Here is a 24,105-nt window from a genome sequence, read left to right as displayed (position 1 = left end):
TATGTTGGGCATTTTTATTTAATAAACACAAACCTCATTTTCAGTATGGGCCAGGCATTGTTCTAAGTGGTTTGCAAACATTGGTGCCTGGTCCCTTCTCTCTAGGATGACTTCCCTCTCTGTCAAGTTCCTCTAAGAAAGCCTTCTGCAATTGACCCTCTGTCTATATCCCCATTTCCCTTACACTCTGCACCACTAACTTAGTACTCAGCCACATCGTTTCTTAGTTCAATCTACAACTGTGTCACTTTTTATCCACAAAACGCATAGGTTGCACTGGTGATTTATAAACCATCAATGGTTCTAAGAAAAACTCACGTCACTACCCACCAGCTAGATGGTAAATTCCTGATGCCGAGAGCCGGAGCTTTTGCTTTAGCCACAGACTGATAGTGCTTTGAAAGGAGTTTTTCTCCCCCAACATCTATGATCAGAAAATTTTTGCTAAAGTTTGGCTATTAGCTTTCTCAAAGGGGTAAGACAGAAAGTGGAGGAGTAAGAGAGAAAGGGAGGAGTAAGAGTAAGTGAATTGTTCAACAGAAATTTATTATTGAGGCCAGGAGTGGTGGCTCATGCCTGTAATCCTAGCACTTTGGGAGGCTGAGGCAGGTGGATCACCTGAGGTCAGGAGTTCGTGACAAGCCTGGCTAACATGGTGAAACCCCGTCTCTACTAAAAATATGAAAATTAGCTGGGCGTGGTGGTGGGCGCCTGTAATTCCGGCTACTTGGGAGGCTGAGGCAGGAGAATTGCTTGAACCTGGGAGGCGGAGGCTGCCGTGAGACAAGATCATGCCATTGCACTCCAGCCTGGGCAACAGAACAAAACTCCGTCTAAAAAAAAAAAAAAAAAAGTCCAGGCATGGTGGCTTATGCCTGTAATCTCAGCACTTTGGGAGGCCGAGGTGGGCAGATCACCTGAGGTCAGGAGTTCGAGACCAGCCTGGCCAATATGGTAAAACCCCATCTCTACTAAAAATACAAAAATTAGCCGGGCATGGTGGTGGGCACCTGTAGCCCCAGCTACTCGGGAGGCTGAGGCAGAAGAATCGCTTGCACCCAGGAGGTAGAGGTTGCAGTGAGCCAAGATCACGCCATTGCACTGCAGCCTGGGTGACAGAGTGAGACTCCATTTCAAGAAAAAAAAAAAAAGGGACTCAGAAAAATTGAGGTCACACAGAAAATAAATAAATAAATAAATATTCAGACTGCAACAAATGCTATGGAGAACTAAAATAAAGTGATATGAGATAAACTGGAGAAGGGACCAGAGTATTTAGGGAAGGCCTCTGAAGACTTGTCATTTCAACTGAGTCTTGAATGTGAAGAAGGAGCCAGTCCTGGGATGATCTGGAGAGAACACATTCCAGATAGTAAAAGCATCTCATTTAATCTTCACTACAACCTGTGAGAGAACTACTCTTCTCATATCTATTTTATAAATAAGGAAACTGAAGCACAGAGTGATTAAGATACTTGCCCAAAGCCACATACCTATTAATAAGTAGACTATTTCAAAACATCATATTGTACACCATATATACATATATATATAATTTTTATTGTCATTAAAAATAAATTAATTTGGCCAGGCACAGTGGTTCACACCTGTAATCTCAACATATTGTGAGACCAAAGCAGGAGGACTGCTTGAGCCAAGGAGTTTGAGCCCAGCCTGAGGAACACAGTGAGACCTCATCTCTACAAAAAATTTTTAAAATTAGCCGGGCATGGTGATGTGTGCCTGAAGTCCCAGCTACTCCGGAGGCTGAGGCAGGAGGATCACTTAAGCTTGGGAGGTCAAGGCTGCAGTGAGCCATGATCATGCCATTGCACTCCAGCCTGGATGACAGAAACCCTGTCTCGAAGATAAATTAATTAAAATTACACAATGTTGACACAATGTTTGCACATTTAATATAGGCAAAGTGCTTCAGTAGGTGAGTAGATTTAGAAATTCAGTCATGGTAGTTGAAGAAACAGCGGTTAGATTTAAAAATCCCCTGCCTCTTCTTAAGGAAAACTAAGTAATAATCCCTGAAAACAGTGTATTCATGCAACAAATGTTTATTGGGCCTGTCTTATGCACCAAGCACTATGTTAGATGCTGGGGATGCAATGGGGAACAAGACTGACACAGTCTAATTTGGGTAAGGGAGACAAGTAAAGAGGCCTACAGAGATAGAGGCTATAGAGGCTACTCCAGTCCAGAGAATGTGCCTGTGCATAGACGTGAGGACTTGGGCTGAGGTCATCAAAGAAAGTGCAAGTGTAGCGGAGGTAGTGTAGCGGGGCAGTGATGGTGGTGAGTGATGGGGCTAGAGCATGAGTGGTATATGAGACTGTGTACAAGAAAGCTAGCACATCCCTCCCCCATCCTCTCTTCAGAAGCTAACAAATTGTTTAATACCAAAACACAGGCAAGCAACTTTGCAAACAATCAATACTAGATACATTAGACTTGGGCTACGAGGTGCAAGTTGAGCATTTCACAACTGCAAGGGTGATATTCACAGAGACTTTCCCTGAAGTTGCATAATGTATCAGCCTTAGAAAAGACTCAAGACCTCCATGGTAATAACAGGAGTTACTATGTTTCAGACACATAATACATGATCTCATTTAATCCTCACAACAGCTCTACAAAATGAAAATGATTTTCTCTGTTTTATAGATGAGGAAACTGAGGCTCAGAGAAGTGGAGATTGTACCATTAGGAAATGACATCACTGGAACTCAAACCCAGGTTTGTCTAGCGCCACAGTCCACTTTCCCCTCTATGCTCAACACTCACTCCCAGAGAAGAGAGACTTCCATGTGGACTAGAAGATCCAGGAAGGTTTCTTGGTAGAGGTAGGCAATGATCCCACTGTTAGAAGATGAGGAGGACTTGGCTAAGCAGAGAAGAGGATGAAGAGTATTCTTTGTGGGCATAACCCCTGGAACAGGGTGGACAAGTGCACTGTGTTGGAGGGAGGCCGCTTAGGGGGCTATGGCTCTAACCTAGGTGAGAGGAGACACGGACAGCAGATGGGAGAAGGAGTTGAAGGATAGGAAGAGAAGAAAATGAGACCCATTTCAAGTGAAGAACAACAGGACTTCATTCATTCTAGCCTACAGGAAACAGTTAAATGTCTATATAAGCCTCATTCACGATTAAGAGAGAAATTGAATTTGGAGCGTAGAAAGCTCCTGGCCTTAGAGCAGAGAGACAGGTTTCATGGAGGACAAGACTTAAGCTATGTTCTGATTTGTCTGACTGGATATACGTGAAAAAGAAGATACTGACTCAAAGAAGATGTTACCATCAAGAGCCCTAGAAGCTCAGAAGACATGGTAAGCCCTGGATTTAAGTAAGGAAATTGGGGTGATGGTAGAGGATGGCGGGAAGATGAATCTAGGTTGGACACGTTGAGTTTGAGATGACAGTGACATCCCAGTAGATATATCCAGGAATCAGCTCGAGAAATGTAATTACTGGGAGATAAAGCCTTGGGGGAAATTACATGAGTGCAGGAAAGAGAATTCTCTAATACTCAATCCTTATGGCATTGTTAGGAAAAGGGCAGGAGAAGAACAGTCATCAAAATAGATAGAAGAGAAGTGATCAGAGATACGGAAGAAATATGACTCATGAAATTCTAGGGAGGAGAGTTGGGTAGACTATAGCCTCTAGTACAACAGATAAGCCAAGAGGGAGTAAGCACAGGCTTCACAGAATTGGGAGCCTTTGAATTGGACCTGAAGTGACAGGTAGAATTGAATCAGGTGAAGATGTAGGGGGAGGGCATCCTAGGCAAGGGAAGCAGTAAGAACAAAGATGCAGGCCAGGCATGGTGGCTCATGCCTGTAATCCCAGCACTTTGGGAGGCCGAGGCGGGAAGATCACTTGAGCTCAGGAGTTCAAGACCAGCCTGTATTTTTACATTTTTGTACCAAAAATACGAAAAAAAAAAAAAAATAAGCCGAGCGTGGTGGTGCATTGCATGCCTGTAGTCCCAGCTATTTGGGAGGCTGAGGTGGGAGGATTGCTGGAGCCCAGGAGGTGGAGGTTGCAGTGAGCCAAGATTGTGCCACTACACTTCAACCTGGGTGACACAGAGACCCCGTCTCAAGAAAAAAAAAAAGATGCAAAGAAACATTGTGGTCAAGGATCGTATTTTGCATGGGTTAATGTCTCAGGATAATCGGGCATAATTTTTCAAAATTCAATAGTAATCTTCACTTGTTGGCTTGGACATATCATTGCTCAGGAAAAAGTGTTCTTCAAACATTTCAGGTGCATGTTTGATCTGCTCAATTCGATTGTGTATTTCTTGAGTGGTGCAGGGTGGGGGCTGTTTCCTGTTTGTTTTGCCTTGCTTTTTTTTTCTTTTTTTTCTTTTTTTTTGAGACGGAGTCTCACTCTGTCACCCAGGCTAGAGTGCAGTGGCATGATCTCGGCTCACTGCAGCCTCCGCCTCCCGGATTCAAGTGATTCTCCTGCCTTAGCCTCCCGAGTAGCTGGAACTACAAGCACATGCCACCATGCCCGGCTAATTTTTTGTATTTTTAGTAGAGACGAGGTTTCACTGTGTTAGCCAGGATGGTCTCAATCTCCTGACTTCGTGATCCACCTGCCTTGGCCTCCCAAAGTGCTGGGATTACAGGCATGAGCCACCGCACCCAGCCTGTTTGTTTGTTTTGCCTTGCTTTTCCATTACTTGGTGAAGGTACCCCATAGATGGTCAACCCAGGTGACTGACTGACTGGTACTGAGAAAGGGTGTGGGAGTCCATAAGCTAAAGGAGCCATTCTAAAGATGGGAAGATAAAAACACCTTGTGAAAAAACTGCATTTCAAATTGACTAATTCATTTGCCTTTTGAAATGCCACTTCAAAAGAGTGTTTTTCTCCTTTATTGTGGTAACGTTCTTTAATTTTTAAGATGACATGATTTATAAAAACCCATAACAGTGTTAATCATATTTGTGATAATAAAATGAAATGCTTCATTGCCAACAAAAGAAATGAACATTTTCACCTTTCAATCTCTGGGAAAGACAAAAATGTCTGAAACCGTTTGTTATGATAATTGCTTGTCAAATATTTAAAACTTAGGGCCATAGTGAGATTTTTCACCCATAAAAGGAAACTCAAAGTAACGTTTAAATTTTTATTCTCGTAGCCTGAAAGTAGCCAACCAGGTTTTTTAGAAAACTGTGTAAAGTATATGTAAATGTTAAGGGCAAAAAGTCTTTTCTCACTACTTTGAACCTATAGCCCACTTTGGAGATGCACAGAAAGACACCCGTCCCTCCTTCACCAGTAATGAAGGCTTAGTCAAGCATTAAATTAAGCACACACACACACACATACACACGTTTATAAGAAATACATTACCAGATCATGTCATTTGCAACAACATGGAGGGAACTAGAGGTCATTATGTTAAGTGAAATAAGTCAGGAACAGAAGGCAAACATTACATGTTCTCATTTATTTGTGGGAGCTAAAAATCAAAACAATTGAGCTCATGGAGCTAGAGAGTAGAAGGATGGTTACCAGAGGCTGGGAAGGGTAGTGGGGTGGGTGGTGGGAGGGAACCGGGGATGGGGATGATAAATAGGTACAAAAAAATAGTTAAAATAATGAATAAGACCTAATATTTGATAGCACAACAGGATGATTATAGCCAATAATAATTTAATTGTACATTTTTAAATAACAAAAAGAGTGTAACTGGATTGTTTGTAACACAAAGGATACATGCTTGAGGGGATGGATACGCCATCTTCCATGATGTGATTATTACACGTCATGCCTGTATCAAAACATCTCATGTACCACATAAATATATACACCTACTACCTACCCACAATCTTTTTTTAATTTTATGAAAAAGAAATACATTATCAAGGGACGAGTGTTTATTAAAAAAAAAAAAAGCTGACTTTCACAAAAATGTTCTTTAATTCTAATTAGTGTTAATCCCTATGATGGAGCTCTACAATATCCTGTTTAAATTGTAATTATATTTGAGAATAAAACAATAGGTTTAGAAATTGTAATTATACTTGTTTATTCCCCCACAAAAGAGAGAAAGAGAGAGAGTGACTTGCAGTCTTGTGATTTTTCTATAACTTTTTCAGGAGAAAACAAATGAGGTCAGATATCCGCTTATAAACTCACGTTGGTTATACAATTACAAGCCTTCTGTATTTGTTATCTATTGCTGAATAACGGATTACCCCAAAAACAACAAACCTTCATTGTGTCACAGGTTTTACGGGTCAGGAAACTGTGTACGACTTAGCTGAGTGCCTCTGGCTCAGTGCCTCTCGTAAGTTGCAGTCACGCTGGTGGCTGCCACTGTGGACAGCTCAAGTCTTAACTGGAGTTTGGAGAATCCACTCCCATGCTCACTCAAGTGGCTGATAGCAGGAGACCTCAGTTCCTCTCCTGTAGCTTTCTCCATAGGCTGTCCAAGTGTCCTCATAACATGGCAGCTGATGAAGAGAGAGAAGGGGAAGGGGATGACAAAAGGCCCAAGTTAGAAGCCACAGAAGTGACATCCCATGGCTTCTGCCATATTCTACTTGTTAGAAGAGTCTCTAGGTCCAGCGCACATGCTAGGAGGGATTACAGAAGAGTGGGAACACCAGAAGGCAGGGATCAGTGGGGACCAGCGTAGAGGCTGCCTACCACCCCTTCAATCTTATCACACTGGCAAACTCCACAAATGCAACGTTCTTCAGTTTATGTGTGTAAATACAACTGATGTCAAAACACAGACTGGGTGGAAAAGGACATGCTATGCCACTGCTGTTTCCTTGTGTCCATCAGTTATATTTTCCCTCTTCAAGGAAAACAAGTTACAGGACTTGACTGATTGGTGAAAATCATTCCATAGGAAGCTTTTATTTATTTTTATAGTAAGAGATTGATGAAGACAGTTAAAGCCAAAGGAAAAAAGCATAAGATGTAAATAAAATAATAGCAATGATGATACTGGGTAGAGGCGCTAACGTTGGTTCTAATTATGTTCCCTACATTAGCAGTAATATGAACTCTTTCAACAATCCTCTAATGTAATGTAATTCTGATCAGGCCAACGATACTCTAAAGTTTTTCAGAGTGGGGTGAGGAGGTGGGGGATCCAGGTAATGTGTGTTTGTGTGTGCGTGCACGCATGTATATATGTACGCATATATATTATGTATATTTATATTTATTATTATCCAGCATCCAGGGACAAGAGGCAGGGGACTTTGCTTATTGACTTGCATATGAGTAAGTCATATAGTACACTAAACTCCCCACCACTTGCTACTTCCGTTTTTCTTTGTTCTTATCCAATTCACAACCATCTGGCGTGGCCAGTGGTGAGGTTCCTGTGGCTTACCTGAAGGGCAATGCATGAAATCAAAGTAGCTCCCAGCATTATGAAACACCAGTAGCGGAGAGGGGCTCACTTGGCCTGGGCAGGTGGTGGGATTGCAGGAGGGTGCATAAACAGGTTTCTGAAAGGGAAGTGACAGGTTTGCCCTTTGCCATGTAGCTTTGTCAGCATTTATTGCTAGATGTTCTCTGACAGGTAAGGGGGAATTGGTCTGAGTCCGAGAAGTAAATGCTAATACCAGTTTTCAAATATAAGGGAACATGAAAGAATCCTTGCCACCTGGGAACATGAAAAAAATTTCCTGCCAGGGAATGTACCATTCAAAGGCACTTTTATTTTACAGTTACTAGGAAGAATATTTAAATTGCTCAGGTTATTTTCAATGTTGTTTTGGCTTTGTCATACACACCCTATTATGTAAACACCATACAGATGTAAATTATTCACCTTTTAAAGTTACTTTAAAATTTTTGACTCTTCGCCAAATATATTTCTTTCTATCAAGAGCTTTTTAAAGCTCTGTCTGCAACTTAAATAAGCACACATCTTTAAAATAAAAGCTCGTTTTCCAAGTAATGCCTACAGAATATTTATTCTATTTTTGAAGCTGTATTTACATAACAAAGCACTAAAGGAAGCCCAGTGTAGGGAGAGAATTGAGTCCTAAAGCAACAGTAAGACTGGTTTCTATGGAGTTAGAGAAATTCTAGCTCTCTCCACTGCCAAGGGTGGGTCAGGACAGGAACAAATTGACCCAAAAGTAAGCCTCAATGTCATTCCTACAGCAACTCCCTGTGATAATTTACAATCTGCAATCAAAATAAAATAATCTCTTCAAAAATCTCGTTCTTTTATGGTTCATTCTACAAATTGATTCTCATTTTCATTTCATATTTCATCGATTTAACTTTCTTTCACTTCACCCAGGTAAAGAAATCACACGCCTCGCATGATAGATGCACCTAAACTCTAAATATGTTTTGGTATTTGAGTTACAGCAAGTACAGGGAATATCTAAGTTGCCCAAGTTACTTTCAATGTTGTTTTAACTTCGTGAAAATATTTAATGACAATTTTTAAAAACTGCGCATGAAAAAGAACATTCTCCAGTTTGAAGCTCTGCCACTACCAAAAAACAAAAACAAAAACGAAAACCACAGTCTCAATCCAGAAGGTGCGTACTATATTTTCACTCCTCTGTTCCATCAAATCAGCACACAATAGTAAGTTTCTGTCTTTCAGTTAATTTTTAACCTGATATTTACTGGTATTTCATAGCATGCTTTGTATGAGTAATTTAACAAAAAACTGATTTAACTTTAAAGGTCAATTAAAATCAAGTCCTAGTTGGGATTTCTGGTGTGTGCGAGTGCAGGTGTGTGAGAGAGGGAGGGAGAGAGGGAAGGGGGAGAGAGGGAGGGAATACCTGGGGTGGGGGAAGAATCCAGTACATCTCCTGATACATAATAGGCATATGATAAATAGTATTTTTCCACTCTTTATCTTCTCAAATAAGAAAGTTCACTCCAGTGTGGCAAGGAGAATGGGATATTCTAATTATTCAAATAGTCCTAGGTTTACCATAGTTTGTAGTTCATAGGGTTATACCATATAAGCCAGGTGAATCTGTTAAAAAAAACACGGCTTTCATTACATCACACCCCTGCCCCTTTAAAAGCATCACACCAAAAAAAAAAAAAAAAAGGCTCTATACTATCCTGACTAAAGTCACAACTCCTCTGCTTACTTCCAGACCCCCCATAATGGTTTTTTTTTGTTGTTTTTTTTTTGTTTTTTTTTGAGACAGAGTCTCAGTCTGTCGCCCAGGCTAAAGCACAGTGGCGCAATCTCGGCTCACTGCAACCTCTGCTGCCCGGGTTCAAACAGTTCTCTGTCTCAGACTCCTACAGACGCCTGCCACCACACCCAGCTAATTTTTGTATTTTTAGTACAGACGGGGTTTCATCATCTTGGTCAGGATGGTCTTGAACTCCTGACCTCGTGATCCACCTGCCTTGGCCTCCAAAAGTGCTGGGATTACAGGCGTGAGCCACCATGCCCAGCCTCTTTTTTTTTTTTTTTTTTTTTGAGACAGAGTCTCAGTCACCCAGGCTGGAGTGCAGTGGCACGATCTCCACTCACTGCAACCTCTGCCCCTTGGGTTTAAGCTACTCTCCATTCTCCTGCCTCAGCCTCCCAAGTAGCTGGGATTACAGGCACATGCCACCATGCCCGGCTAGTTTTTGTATTTTTTAGTAGAGACGGGTTTTCACCATGTTGGCCAGGCTGGTCTTGAACTCTTGGCCTCAAGCAATCCACCCGCCTCGGCCTCCCAAAGTGCTGGGATTACAGGCGTGAGCCACCGCGCCTGCCTCCCCACCCCCTAATAATCTGACATCACCCTACTTGTCCAGCCCAGTCTCTAATTCCCCAGTAGAAAGGCTCTGTCCAACTAGGTCCATCTCCTTTCAGTTCTCCGCCTCCTGGCCTCTGAAAATGCTGTTTTGCCCATTCCATCCAAATTCCACCTTCCCTTCAAGGATCAGCTTGAAGCTTAAAAGTATAAAATGATGGTGATAGATTTTCAGGAGAGAGTTTATAGTACTGAGCAGCTAATTTAAAAGCAAATTAATTCTATATTATTCCAGAGGATGTGTTCCAAGTGTCAGTCCCAGATGGATGTTTGTGAAGCCAACATGTTAGATATGAGCTCAACAACCCTTGGTCAGCACCAAGAACACCAAATGGTGCCTAAGCCAACTCTTGAGGATGTTAGCCATCATCTTTACCACCAACACAGCACCTTGTTCTCACTTCTTCCGGTTCCTTTTTTCTCTTCTCAGGTATACGTTCACTTAACAAATATGTATTGGATTTCTTTCTAACTTGGCTGGGCACAGTGGCTCATGCCTGTAATCTCAGCACTTTGGGAGGCCAAGGCAGGTGAATCACTTGAGGTCAGGAGTTTGAGACCAGCCTGGTCAACATGGTGAAACCCCGTTTCTACTAAAAATACAAAAATTAGCTGAGCATGGTGGCGCATGCCTGTAATCACAGCTATTTGGGAGGCATGATAATTGCTTGAACCTGGGAGGCGGAGTTTGCAGTGAGCTGAGATGGCACCACTGTACTCCAGGCTGGGCGACAGAGTAAGATTCTATCTCAAAAAACAAACAAAAACAAAACAAAAAAACAAATATGCATTGGACATCAACAGATGCAAATTAGTGTGCAAAGCGCTGAGAAGATACCTATAGACAGACATGTCCCTACCCTCTAGGAGCTTACTGTCTGCTAGGAAGAGAATTTCAGAACAACTAAGTCCATTAAAGTGCCGTGACAGGACAGGACAGAGGCAGTTAACTCCAACTCTGAGGCCATCTGAGAAGGCTTCAAAGAAGAGGTGGCATTTGAGCTGGGCCTAAGAAGGATGTGGAAATGGGAGGAACAGGGGTATCCAGCATAAACACATAAAGAAGGTGTGGCTGGAGGGTAGGAGATGCAAGCAGAAGTGCAGATTGGAGCCAGATTGTAGAACGCCTTGAATGCCACATTAAGGAGTTAAGCTTTTTAGTCATCTGCCTTTTGTGCTGAGGATTAATATGACCAGAATTGTGTTTTCCCAGCAGAACTCCGTGAACCACTGGGAGAGGAGCAGAACTCAACTGAGAGATCAGTGGGGGGGCCTGAGAAGGTCACCTTGATGACATCATGGTGGCAAGTGGAGACTCTGAACTTGAGGACAGATAGTAGGGACAGAGGAGAAGGACTTTTTTTTTTTTTTTCTCTTCTTTCATCTTCTTTCTCTCTTCTGCCCTGGCCCTTGCTCTCCACCCTACTCTCATTTTCACTCTTCCCTGCCTATGGCATAGGCATTCCTGGGGACTCTGGACTAAAGAAGCCCTGGGTTTAGGACAAATGCTAAAATTAAAAACAGGATCTGGATTTCTATTTCCTCTTCTATACGGAGGACTGGAGCTTACTCTGGTCATGAACTGCAAAATCCCACCCGATCGTAAGCCCAAGAATAATTTTAAGAAACAGGAAGCAAAAGAAATGACATTTATCCATCAGTCCTAGACACTCTATCGCTGTTTGTTTGTTTGTTTGACAGAGTCTTGTCCAAGCTGGAGTGCAGTGGTGCGATCTCGGTTCACTACAACCTCCACCTCCCGGGTTCAAGCGATTCTCCTGCCTCAGCCTCCCGAGTAGCTGGGATTACAGGCATCCACCACCATGTCCCGCGAATTGACACTCTATCTCTTAAGTTTTATTTTTAAAAATGCAAACGGAGGTTCAGGGGAAAGAATGGCAACCACGAGTGAGTTCAGTTCTGGATGATGCCGTGTTACCATCTCTCATGTAAACATTTCAGATATGCACATTCACTTTCTCTCTGCTATTTCAACAACGTATTTCATGCTTTGGAAAACACTCCAGCTGCATCTTAGTTTTAAACAAGGATAGCATCCCTTAGCACTCTTCAATTTGTTGTTCCCTCCTATTCTTTCTACCCAGCAAGATATTATTTGCCCCCAGGAGTGTTTTCTTTTCACATAACAAGATCCCAAAAGCGATGTCATTCAGACATCACAAAGCAGAGCTCTGTGCTTTTACAGGATATCCTTGGTGCTGGTTGGTGTTTTGTTTGTTTGTTTCAATTTTTTTGATATCAATGAAGTGCCTTCCAAAGGCACTTCAGTTTCCCTCAATAAGACTGCATTTGACAAGTTGACACTGATATATTGGGGTTTTTCTTTTCTCTTTTTCATAAGTAGCTGAAGTTCGAGGAAAGTGCTAGAAGTGTGAGGTGAAACTGATTACCATAATTTTATGGTGAAAGCAAGTGACTAAATCTAGCCTAGTACTATACTTGAACCCCCATTATGGCCACCACACCTACAAGAGATGGGTTTTTGGTCTCCATGCTCCTGTCATTACATTTTGCTCTGTCAGTTCACGCTCTGTGCAAAGGACAGCAAGTCCTGCCCACTTACAGGTTGCACTATAGGGCCAGCACGGTGTAAAGAGACACTGAGACTGTCCTACACCCCTTCATTCTCGCCCTCCTTAGCAAAAAGTTCCAATCATTGCCGTCATCTGAGACAGTCTTTGATTTAACGGGCAAAAATCCAGGAATAATTAAGACAATAATAGTACACACCCAGAAAAAAAAAAAAAAAAAGCCTGGTTTAAAGAAGAAATTCAGGCAGCACTGAAGGCAGTGATTCTGAGTCTTTGAGGAGGGAAAAGAGATCTAGAAATCAAAAGCAACAGGTACCAATGACTTACTAAGTTTCTCTTTGGCAGAAAGGAAAAATTTACTAATTCATTCCACTTTTTCCTGATGGGATCATGGGGGTAGGAGAAGTTAAGATTAGAGTTTTTCTCCCAAAGTTCTGAGTTTTGCAAATAACTATTTTTATAACTAATTTCATAAAATCAAATAAAAATTACCAAAGGACACTGCCTTTTTTGTTTAATCTGAGAGTAGGACAAGCATTCCTACATTATATATTATAGTATACAGTTACTACTCACTGCTAGCCACTGCTTGAACCATGAAAAAAAGCCTTTACAAAAAAACACAATAGAAGCTTCATAACACAATTCCAGTTGTTTTCTTTCTGTTAAATTTGTAACTCTGTCCTGATTTTATCTCTCTAAAGACTTCTGGATATTTACAACATAAGGAAAGTCTTGTTTCCCTAACTCAAGGCCTTCATTAAAAACACAATCTTAAACAGCATTTCTAGTAAAAATAAAAATGGAAGGTTCTAGAAATCTTCTTTGTAATTTACAAAAAATAAGTTTTAATGCAACTTGATTCTCCAGTATCTATTTCCCAAGATTCATTCACAGTTGCTTTCCAGAAAACATTTTCCAAAATTTATGCCAAATACCATGTTATGCATAACTTCCTTGCTGAATATCTCTAGTCTAGAGCTAATTTATTTTTCTCAGCTGTGCCTTCAGAGCCTTCAAAGCTATTGCTCCCTCGGCTGACTATGATTATTCCTTATCAATATAATTTCCGAACGTTTCATGGAACAAAAAGAAAGGAAAATATGTGCTATTTTCCTGAAAACAGCTGCCTTGAAACAATATTTCAGAAGGGACCAAAAAAAAAAATAGATGGTGTGCAATTTTCATTTCAGGTTCCTAGTTGCCCCGTGAGAAGTTGCCTGACTACCAGTTGGCGGCCCCCCTAATACCCCAGATGGTGGGCTGTGCCTGTTTCCAATGCTAGGGTAAGTTTCTCACCACTTCTTAGGGCAATTTATATCCTGTAAGTTTTGTCAGGTTGGGAAGGGCCTACCAAATAAGAAGCCATTTGCAGAATCAGGGTTTGCTTCAAAGGTTCTAAGAAAATCCTTGAGACATGATAGTTGAAAAACATTTGAAGGTTGTTCACTTGAGTAAATGCTTAAGCTTGTCCTCCCTTACTTTCTCCGGCCTGTAGCAATATTACTCACCCTCAAAGAATTCATCAATATTCAACTGGCTCTCCAATTTGCTGAGGTAGCAAAAGGAGTTTAATAAAGAAAGCTGTTGCAATTTGTCTTTAGAGAACATGCCATAAACTCAACTTTTATCTTATGTCGCTGGAATCTTCTGCCCTTTTACTAATTTACGTGGGGAAATGAATGCTTACGTGTAGCAACCCAAGCAAATTTACCCACGAGGGCAAGCCTTAAAAACCCAGCGAAGCCTTTCATCCCAAGGGCACCAGAGCTTTATAAATGATCTATCTGAGGATTTAGAAGCGTGTTCAGTCACGTCTCACAGCCCGGCAAACTTTCAGCCCTGTCCACGAGGGGTTTTGAAAATCTTAACAGGGAAACTTGTAGCTTAGTAATAAGACTTTTTAGCGCCCACCAAAACTGGACGAGTATCAGCCGTTTTAAAAACCTTTCCTGAAAAGAAAATCTCGCTCTTTAAAACCTTTTTGGTTAACTTTTCAAAACAGCTTTGCAGACCCTGGAAGACACTATTTTCCCTCCTCGCGTCCCGGAAAAGAGCCGCAGACGCCAGCGAAAGGCTGCGCAACGCTTGCAACGCCTTGGGTCTGCGAGATCGCCCTTGCAAAAACATTTCAGATTTTCCATCAGCTCTACAGAAATATCACAGTAAAATGCATGCGAGAGTTAAGTAGCTCAAACTCGGGCGCCGAGCACGGCAGATTCCGCGGTTTTATTTTTGTAAACTGATTTCGTGTGTGTGTGCGCGCGCGTGTGTTGCTGCTTTCTTTCGGCACCTAATTTTTTTTTCCCCCAGCGCCCGCACCCGGTTCTGGGCTACCCCGCGCGCTGTCTGCAGGCCGCGACAACTACGGCCTCCCTCGGGGAATGCGGGGGAAGGCCGCGGGCCGCCGTGGCGACGGCTGCAGGCGCGCGGCTCAGTTCCCGCGGCCCGCGGGTTTCTTTGCTCATCCGTGGCACAGCCGAGCCCACCGAGTCTGAGTCGGACTAGGGGTTGCTCAGAGCCGCCAGGAAGTCCCCACCCCGCACCGCCCCCGGGGCCAACGCGCTCGGCTGCTCCTCCGCATAGCTTTGCGCCCGGCAGCCCATCTGCCTCGAGGCTCCGATGGCCCCTCCTGGCCTGCCCAGGGCTATGGCAGCTGCAGGCCGGCTCTACCCATTGCTCTTCCCGTCCAGACCCCGCTGGCCTTGAGCCCTGCTTGCTCGCAGATTTGTCCCACCCGGGACAGGGAAAGGAAAAGAAGCCGCGTTCATTTTCTTAGCATTCAGGCACTATTTTATAAGGGAACTCTTCCAAAATTTTCATTATGGCATTTTGCAAATATTTAGGAAAGTTGAAAGAACGGTACAACGAGCGTCTGTTTACCCCCCACCCCCAACAGGATGCAACAACTGTTAACATATTGCAATACTTGCTTCCTTTCTGTTCTCTCATAATGTGTGCGTATGTTAGCTGCATCATTTGAAAACTGCAGACATCGTGACATTTCACTTCTGTACACTTCAGCATGCATCTTCAAGGATAAGGACCTCCTTACCTTCAATATCATTCTCACAAATACAAAATAGCATGGTCCCTAATAGCGTCTAACATCCAGGATAAGGACTCCTTTCCCTCCCGTTTCCCCACTTCAGTCTTAAATATCAGTTTCCCTTCTTGTACTGGGCACATGTGTAAACAATTGCTCCTCCCTGTGTGTTATGCCCACCAAAGGACTATGGGGCTCACCCTGTCCCGGGGCCTCTCTACCTGAGAGCTTGGTGGGGTGGCGAGGGCTGGGGCGTCTCGACAGATCTGCACTCAAACGCATGGGGAGAGCGCTGCACCCAAGCAGTCTGAGACCCCCTGTTTCCTTTCCCAAACCATCTCAGGTACTCCCTGTAAGCACCGAGCAAAAAGCCTCGCTCAGCCACCTTGCGCCGTCCCGGCAGCTCAAAGGACACCACCAGAGGACCCGTGAGCGTGGGGTGGTGTCCGTCCCAGGAGCCTCTGGGTGCGCGCTGCGCTACCTCGTGCCCTTGGCTTTGCCGTTTGCCATCCTCCGTTTTTTCTCCCCGAGCCCTCGCTATTCGTCTCGGTGTTGGTTACTCTGGGCGCCCAGTGCCCTTCTCGGCCCTCCCCCGCAGCGGGCCAAGGCTGCGGCGTCGAGCGCCTGCACAACCCCCTTCCCTACAGCTCCTCTCCTCCCCTCCCCCCTTCCGCCCCCGGGCCCCGGAGCCGAGCGGGGCCACCGGGGGGCGGGGAGCGCCAGCAGCGCGTGGCCACGCCCCCCGAGCCGGCTTTTTCTAGGGCGGCTCCGGGAGCCTCTCCGCCGGCTGCGCCGCTCGCCTCCAAGGGAGCGCTCCGTCTGGCCCCTCGCTCGGCTCCGCTCCGCCTCCGCCACGCCGCTCTCCGAGCTTCGGCAGCAGCCAGCGCCCCCTCCGCGCTGCGACCCCGGCTCTCGGTTCTCCGTCCCTGTAGCTCCGTGCCCAGCACCTCGCGCCCCGCAACCTCGCCGTCTCCCAAGTCCCGGGCCCCGCTTCTGTCGCTGTCCGTGTGTCGCTCCCTCGGTCTGTCTCTCCGCCTCCCCAGCCCTTCCTTCCTCTCTCTCTCCCTCGCTGGCTTGCACGTTCGCTCGCTCTCGGACGCGGCGAAACAGCTTCGCAGGCAAATCCCAGAAACCTTTGCAAAAAGCTTGCAATGAAATTTAAGAAGTTCTTCGATTTCGGCGCCATTTTCGAGTGGAGCCAGAGGTGACATGCGATTTTTAAAAAAGGGACTTGGTGGCTGGCGTCTTTCCCGACTGTAACGTGGGTTACGGCAGGCAGAAAAACATCTGGTGATAATTCTGAAAAAAGTGCTGTGGCGTTTGGGGGTTGTAAAGCACGTTTTGCGGGCGGGATAGGGGCAAATCTGACCTTTAAAGTGTTTAACAAATGAGTGCGGCCGGGAAATTCTCAGGAAACGGACTGGGGGGGAAAAAAAACAACTAACATGGAGGGGCGGGGAGAGAAAACTGAGTAAGGGGCAGTGACCGACTGTCAGCCTCGCTAGGATCGGGAGCGACTGGTTTTGACAGAATGTAAATGAACTTTTCCTCTTATCTGCAAGCAGTTTAGTTATGTGTTGGAAAGAAATGTGTGATTTTCACATCGTCTCTCCCGAATTAAAACTTTAAAGGTTGTTTAGTTTTCCCCGTAGGGACTTGACATTGGGAAAGTTTAGCTAGAATGCGCCGAGAGAAGGTACATCGTGTGTTTGGGGTGTGGGGGACGAAGGCATATGCAAAATTAAAAGACAAAACGTTGTAGAGTATGAACAGAGGAAGAGGCGTATTCTTTGGCTCTTAAATCATTTAGCCAAACACATTGCAGTTCAGAAGGGGGTGGGGCTATGGCAACTCGAAAGTATCGATTCTTTGTCTATTGTATCAGGAATGACCCTCTCCTGAAGTGACAAGACGCCCCTTTGTAATCTCTTTTCGTAAGTAAATTTCAGTCTAAGGGGAAATATGTAAACTAGGGGATCGAGGTGGCTTTTTAGGGGTGTAACTCGTTGTACTATCACTGGGAGAGATGAAAGGGGTTAGGGCGAAAGGTATAAATGAATTTGATTCCAAGAGCAATCTGGAAGGGACCTTCGCCTTTGACACCGATGCTGTTTCGAATGAACTTTTGTTTTTCGAAGTAGTCAACTAAGGAAATGTTAAATTAGGCATGACTTTAACTTCTGACATGATGGCTCGTATATTTGTGTGGAACAAAATGTTGGGAGAAAGTTGTGGAGTTTTAAATTATAATTGTACATTTGCTAAACATGTTTTTTTTTTCTTTTTAAGGGCAGTCAACGACATTTTTCTCCATTAATCCCAAAGTCAATGTAAAAGTTGTTTGTAAATATCATTGCCAAAACAAGATGGAATGTAGAGATACTTGATTGTCGCAATTTAGGGAATGGGGTTATTGTTACTAATGACTTTTTTTTTTACTATGACAGTGTATTTGTTACCACTGGATCTGTCTGGATGTTGTAAATTCGATACTTAATCTTATTAAATACTCTGCACATTTTATTAATAAATAGGACATTTAACATTCATTGTACTGGTTTTGAAAAACCGACTTAATTTGTTAAGTGTAACAAGATACTTACAGTTGGATAATTTAAATGTCTGTTACTTGTGCTGAAATGTATTTAACTTTCAAAACCATTACAGTTAGTGCTGATTTTGTTGTTTTAACTTTTAGGTTTGTGATTGAGGATTTCAGAGTGGGTTTTTTTTTAATGCTTAATTGAATATTGTATTCAAACAAAAAGAGGGCATGCATGTGACTTGTTGCTAATATGTGTCCATTTTAAAAAGGAAAAAGTGATATCTAATGAGTTAATCATTAAGGAGTATGCGCAGTGCCGGCCATTTCAGGACATGAAAGAGTTTCTGTGGAGCTGCTTGAAACAGGAAGGAGCGACTTGACATCAAGTATTTAAACTTTTTGATTTATGTTTTGACAGATGACATTGATAGGTATAAATTATAAATAAGTTTGAGTAACCAGTTTAATATGTAAAGTGGTATTTCACCTACAGAAAGTTCTCTGTCATTGTTTGAAGCTCTTAAAAATAACTCAGAGCTGGGGTGTTTAAGAATAAAAACACTAGCAGTGAGTTAGGACATCTAATGCTTTTAAAGATAGATGTATATGTCGCAACGATAGTATAAGAATCAGCTGAAGCTACCGGTGAGGTTTTGGTTATTTTCTTTCAGTCATCTGAGTCCATTTCCAATAAAGGTTGTTTTTTTGTTTCGTTTTTTGTTTTTTTTTTTTAATGGGGACAATGAATGAGACTTGTAATATGCAGCAGGAAGAAGTTTCGCCAAGACTTTGAAACTGGCAAGAATGATCCAGATGTCCAATTGCCTCTACTTAATCTTATTCGTCTACCTTCAGAAGTAATTAGATTCTCTTCCACACTAATTCCTATCTCCTATCGCTCTGCTTTTCACCACTACGTTGTTCCAAGATTCATCCTCAGGGGAAAAAAATTGAGAGCCACACCTTCGGCTCCACCTGCAGCTCCTGGAAATCAAATGGTGAAATGGTGAAGTTATAAAAAGTACCTTAACTTGGAGTGAGGTGGCCTAGTCATAAGTTTTGCCCTATTCCTTGCCATGGGGTGGGGCGGGGCTTCCTCCAGTCATCCAGTCTTTCTTCACCCGCAGGTACCCCAGATCGATTCCCCTTCATTGACTCCGAGGGGATACAGCAGCAATTCATGTTTTGAAGTGTTCTAAATGGTTCAAAACGTGAGGCGCTGCTATACCCCCTCGTGGGGAAGGTAGAAGGTGGGGTCTGCCGGACGCGTGTTCCTGCCACCAGGTGCCCGCTCCCCGCAAGGCCGGCTCAGGAGCAGGTAGGTGGGCGAGGGCTGGCGTCTCTGTTTCCGGCGGGTCCTCGCCCTTGTCCACGCAGCAGGGCTGTAGTCCGGGAAGGGCAGTATTCCTGGCTAGGCTGGGGCGCATAGGCGGTGCGAGTCGAGGAGGGACGCGGTGCCCGCGCTCAGCCGTGCCCTAGCAGCGGGAACAGTTCTGCAGTGAGCGATTGGTGCTCTGGAGTATTGTTTCCGCTGCCAGGGTAAGTCTGGGACTGCCGTTCGGGCCTACCCAGCAGGTAAGTCTTAGGCCGTCGCCTGCGGCGTCGGCCCCGGGAGCAGCGAGACCCAAGATTGCATCAAACGTTTGTCCCGTCTTTGCATATGTGACTGGACGTGAATGATGCTTCATTTTGGCACCCCCTTTCCCTGCTCAGGTAGAATGTAAACAATTGAAAAAAATCCCTTCCCAATCAGAATACCACCCACAGGACAACGAAGAAAACCTATCTTCAGTCCCCACCCACGAAATGCTAGGGGGTGGGGAGGACTGGAAAAGGAGTAAAGGGAGAGGAAGGGTGAGCATCTGCAAGAAGTCTTCACACCTTTCTGCGGTTCCTGGTAAACGCGCTCATGTCCTGGGTATGGAAGGGACTTAAGAGTTCAGGAAAGATCAAAGTAACGGGCCTCTTCCCCACTGCCTCGCCCTCCCTTCCCCGCTGCTGAGTTAGGGAGGCTCCGTGGAGCTCCAGCACCCTAGAAGGATCGGGTGAGGCGCGAGGCCTTGCGGGCGGGTGAACCCAAGGCGGGGTGGAAGGCTCCAACCTGCCCAATCTGAGCCCGAGGCCTGCTGAGAAGCGTGGGGGCCTTGGAATAGTTCCAGAATGAGGATGTGCGTTTCTAGCTTCTTTGCGCCCTCCTCTCCCAAAAATCTGCTACCACAATTCCTCCCTGGCGGCGCGCCCCCAAGACTCCTTTGTCGCCCCAGGGGCGGGACCTGAGCTGTCGATTTCAGGGGCTCTTCGTGACTCCAAAAGTCCTGGGCGCTGTTGCTCATGAGTGCTGCACAACTGTCGCCCTCTAAAGCCACCTCCATTCCTCACTGGGCTGGCCTCCTGAGCCTTCGGTGAGGAAACGCGGTTCCGAGTTGCCCGCCTGGGAGCTTAACAGCCTGACTAGAAAAGGGCTAATTCGCTTTCTGTGCAAACCTCTTGAGCTAATTATTTAATCTGAAACGTGGGCAGGTAAAGGACCATTGGCGGGTGTGGGCAGGGAGGCGTGGAATCTTTCCCACACTTTTTGTCACCTTAAAAAAAAAAAACACACCCAAACCCCTCTGGTCTGAATGGGCTGGCTGGAACTGGGCTTCCCGGGGCCAGGAGTGGGCCTCTAGAAGTTTCCCAGTTTGGGGTGGGGCCGGGGTTCCGGAGTCCAGAGCTGGGAGTCGGGTTCAACGGCCCGAGACGCTGGCTCTCCCAGACTCCCTTGCGCCGGGGCAGTGCGCGGGGGCGGCTCGGGTCCCTCCCGGGCCGGCGGGGACCCTCAGGCTCCCGGGGCGCCGCCCACCAGCCCGACCCGGCGGCGACTCCCAGGCCTCGAAGCCCCCATTCTGCTCCCGCCTCGCCCCGGCCGGCCAGCGCAGGGCCCCTCAGGCCTGCAATCTCCAGGCTCAAACGGCGAACAGGTCCCCGCATCCGCCTGCCTTTGCACTTGGGGGTGGGGGAGCCACATTGTGACGCCCCTTCTGCCTCTCACCAGCTTCCCTCTTTCTCCCCGTTCTGTATGGTTCCCCCTGGAGCCAGAAGGAAGCCCGGTGCCAGCCAGCCTTCATGAAAGACCAAGCCCGCGCCATCCGGCTTCCTCCAGTGGACGCCTGCAGGACCCAGGTGAGACACGGAACCGGTTGGGGACGCGAGCAAGGGATCCTGACCGGTTGGGGGCGGCGAGCAAGGGATCCTGACTTGGGGGCGTTGCCTCCCGGAATCCAAGAGGCCTTTTGCCCGGGTCTCCCGAGATGCATCGAAATTGAGCTCGTCCACACAGCCCCCTGACTGCGTGGTGCCCTTTTCTGACTTAAAACATTCCTTGTACCTTTATTTACACGATCCAAGTTGCAGTGTGCCTAGATTTTCCTCCAAGGACAAAAATGTGAATAAAGCAATATTTTAGCCAAACATTTCTGTGTCAATTAAGAAGATTGCAATTCGTTCCAGACTATAAATTCTCTTTAACAACTCCCTAAGGTATTCTTTTAAATTGTTTTTCAACGTTGCTAAATGTGCATCATAATGTGTGGGAGACTTGTATAAAGTGAATCAATTTATACTCAGCTGATTAATTGACTCGATGTTACCACCTCCAAGGAGGCACCTTTCCACTATTTTCTCATTTTTTCCCCAACACATGTTATTTGTTAGTGAGGAAGCTGCGTGCACGTGGCATTGTATAAAGTTTATTAGACAGACGTGGCCCTTAAACTAGGAAGAGCTTAGTCTAACTGTACATCTAAAATTCGACATTTCGGTAAGTTGTGAGACAAGATACCCAGGTTGTTTGATAAACCAGAATTGAACATAATTTTTTAAAAATTTAAATCACAGGAATGTTTTTCTTGAAGGCATCCGGCATCTCCAGTTAGCAGTACTGATTTTTTTTTCTCCCCCAACAAAGGAACACTACATCAACACTCTTGGCGGGGACCTGGACACAGAAGACTCCTGTTTCAAGAAAATACAATCATCTCTCAAAGGCTGTAATTTATATGCATTTTAAAACTCTCTAGGCATTGAAAACTACCCAAGTGTCCCAAATAGAAGGGTAATATATAATCAATCACTCAGTGTAATATTATACATCCTTTAAAAATGTTGTTGGGAAATGTTTTATGATCTGTAAGTCCAAGGAATCCTCTCCCACCATTTCTTTCTCCCCGCTGTTCCCCCATACCCACACTTCTTTGTTCCAATTGGCATGTAAATTTGGTTTTCCCGCCAAATGAGTCAGTCATGATGGGAACCTCAACTGATTTGAACAGATGTGTGTCAATGTTACTTGGAAAACTAGATGTCAATAACCAGGGTCACAGAAAAAGGCAGTGGTCGCAACTCTGTAAAAATGTATGCATGCACACAGACAAGGACTAAAGTGGAACCCCACACAGGAAAACAGTGGGCTGTACTCCAGTGCTGGGACATTGAATGACTGTATGCTGCTTTTGATTTCCGTCAATATGGGCAACTGTCCAATTAAAAAAAACTCCTAAGGACTCTGCAGTGCAAATTGATTTGCTGATTGTTTTAAAACACCATACCTATCAACTCATCAAGGCAAATGGGGCAGCGGGGGACTGGGTTCGTTCCCTGTCATCTTGGACTACTATAGAGCTCAGGGCAACATTTGCAGAAAACCTGAGCCTATGAGATGGGAGTTAACTTATAGGCAGCTTTCCTGAGGCTGTGTAAGATGAAAATAAAACTAGGTTCAAAAAATATGTTTGGGGAAGATCAATGAGTTTATCGATAGAAATTAAAAGACTTGAGTCAGGGGCTATATGCAGGTTGGCATATGTTTTTAGAGATCTTTTTTCCCATTGGCCTGCGGTATGACTTAATCTCATAACCCTAGAATTTTATATATGCATTTGTATTTAGAGTTATTACATGACTCTTAAGCAAAAAAGAGTATATATACATCAAGTGTAGCAAACGTGTATCTCCCTGCCCCCCTACATCCCACTCAGGCCCACCCATTAGTTACTCCTCAGTGAATAAACAAGGATTGGCTAGCTCTTTCATTATATTTCACCTATCTGCCACCTTTTCCCCCCTCCCCAGCTCCACAGCTGATCTCTTTGGCAAGTTCAGCCAGGCTTAAAACCCCTGTGGGGATAGTAAATTGAGCCAAGAGGGAGGAGCCCCGAAAGACTTCCACTTCCTGTGGTTGCTTGGGCCTTTGAGCACTCCCCCTTCCACTACTGAGCTCTATAATCTGAGCAGTTGGTGGGTGTTTGGAAACATGGCCTTGGCTCCACTGCTGGAGTCAGGGAGCTCAGAACACTGCAGCAACCTGCCAGTGAGAGTCTTGGTTGCTTCGAAGCCTGAGTCTCCCAAGGCAGCTCCCTCACCTGTTCCCCCATGTCCACCCCCACCTGCCATCCAGATGAGACTATTACCCTAAGACCAGACCTTCTAAAGGCGTGGCCACAGAATCATCAGTATCCCAACATCCTGCCTTTGTATCGTGTGTTTACATACTTTTCCAAATACTTTCTTTTTTTCTTTTTTTTTTTTAAATTTGTGACAACCTCGAAAGACAGAGTTAAGGCAGTCCAAAAAATAATTACAGACAAGAAAACTGGGGCCTCTGGAGGTTAAGGATTTGTCTGAGGCTGCTCTCTGGGGGCTCTTCCTCCAGGCCTCATACTGTGTTCCTTATGTCATTACCTGTTTGTTCATCAGAACCGACATGCAGTAGTGACCAGAGCAGGAAGTGGAGGTAAATGTGTTTGGTTACAAAAATTCCCGGTGAAACTGACTAGTCTTATGATGAGCTTTGGCCTATACATTGGACACTTCCTGGGTGAGGCCCAAGATTGGCCCCAGGATTACTAAATAGTGACTATAAGTTACCCAGCCGTGTACAAGTCAATCTGCGCAAACCAAAGAAGCATGATTTAAATTCATTTTAAATCTCTGTCCCATGTTTGTTATTTTCTGTAGATTCAATCAAATTATCTTAAGGAAACAAATGAAGTGTCAAGCTATAGGGGTTTACTTAATCTAGTCACTCACTCAATGGAACCTTTTTCAGCCGTTGCAAATAATAATGATAGAGAATATACAGAAACCTGGAAAATGCTTATGATATCAACTTAAAAAAAATCAGGGCCACAAA

The 24,105-nt window shown here is 44.7% G+C and overlaps 1 protein-coding gene and 1 long non-coding RNA gene across 4 annotated transcripts; one reads left to right on the top strand and one right to left on the bottom strand.

The window, feature by feature from the left end:
- Positions 1-5,456: 5,456 nt before the first annotated feature.
- Positions 5,457-16,711, bottom strand: LOC129053060 (uncharacterized). 3 transcript variants are annotated; one of them, XM_054545087.2, is made up of 3 exons: positions 16,339-16,711; positions 7,384-7,501; positions 5,457-6,487 (listed from the first exon to the last, which is right to left on the bottom strand). In XM_054545087.2, exons 1-3 carry the CDS (start codon positions 16,600-16,602, stop codon positions 6,474-6,476), a joined length of 396 nt encoding a protein of 131 aa, XP_054401062.1. In that variant the 5' UTR covers positions 16,603-16,711; the 3' UTR covers positions 5,457-6,473. The 3 variants fall into 3 exon arrangements, 1 of the variants encoding a protein (XP_054401062.1); XR_010139062.1 differs by lacking the exon at positions 16,339-16,711 and adding an exon at positions 8,807-16,045 and having other exon boundaries at positions 5,480-6,487; XR_010139063.1 differs by lacking the exon at positions 16,339-16,711 and adding an exon at positions 15,613-16,045 and having other exon boundaries at positions 5,480-6,487.
- Positions 16,712-19,096: 2,385 nt separating this feature from the next.
- LOC129053061 (uncharacterized) lies at positions 19,097-22,477 on the top strand. The gene is made up of 2 exons (XR_008518188.2): positions 19,097-21,098; positions 21,883-22,477. It is a non-coding gene; the product is annotated as an uncharacterized LOC129053061 (long non-coding RNA).
- The last annotated feature ends 1,628 nt before the right edge of the window (positions 22,478-24,105 follow it).

The sequence above is a fragment of the Pongo abelii genome, chromosome X (genome assembly GCF_028885655.2).
Source record: "Pongo abelii isolate AG06213 chromosome X, NHGRI_mPonAbe1-v2.0_pri, whole genome shotgun sequence".
In the NCBI taxonomy this organism is placed as follows: domain Eukaryota; kingdom Metazoa; phylum Chordata; class Mammalia; order Primates; family Hominidae; genus Pongo; species Pongo abelii.
The sequence above is the reverse complement of the archived record's forward strand: the minus strand, read 5'-3'. Positions and strand labels throughout refer to the sequence as shown.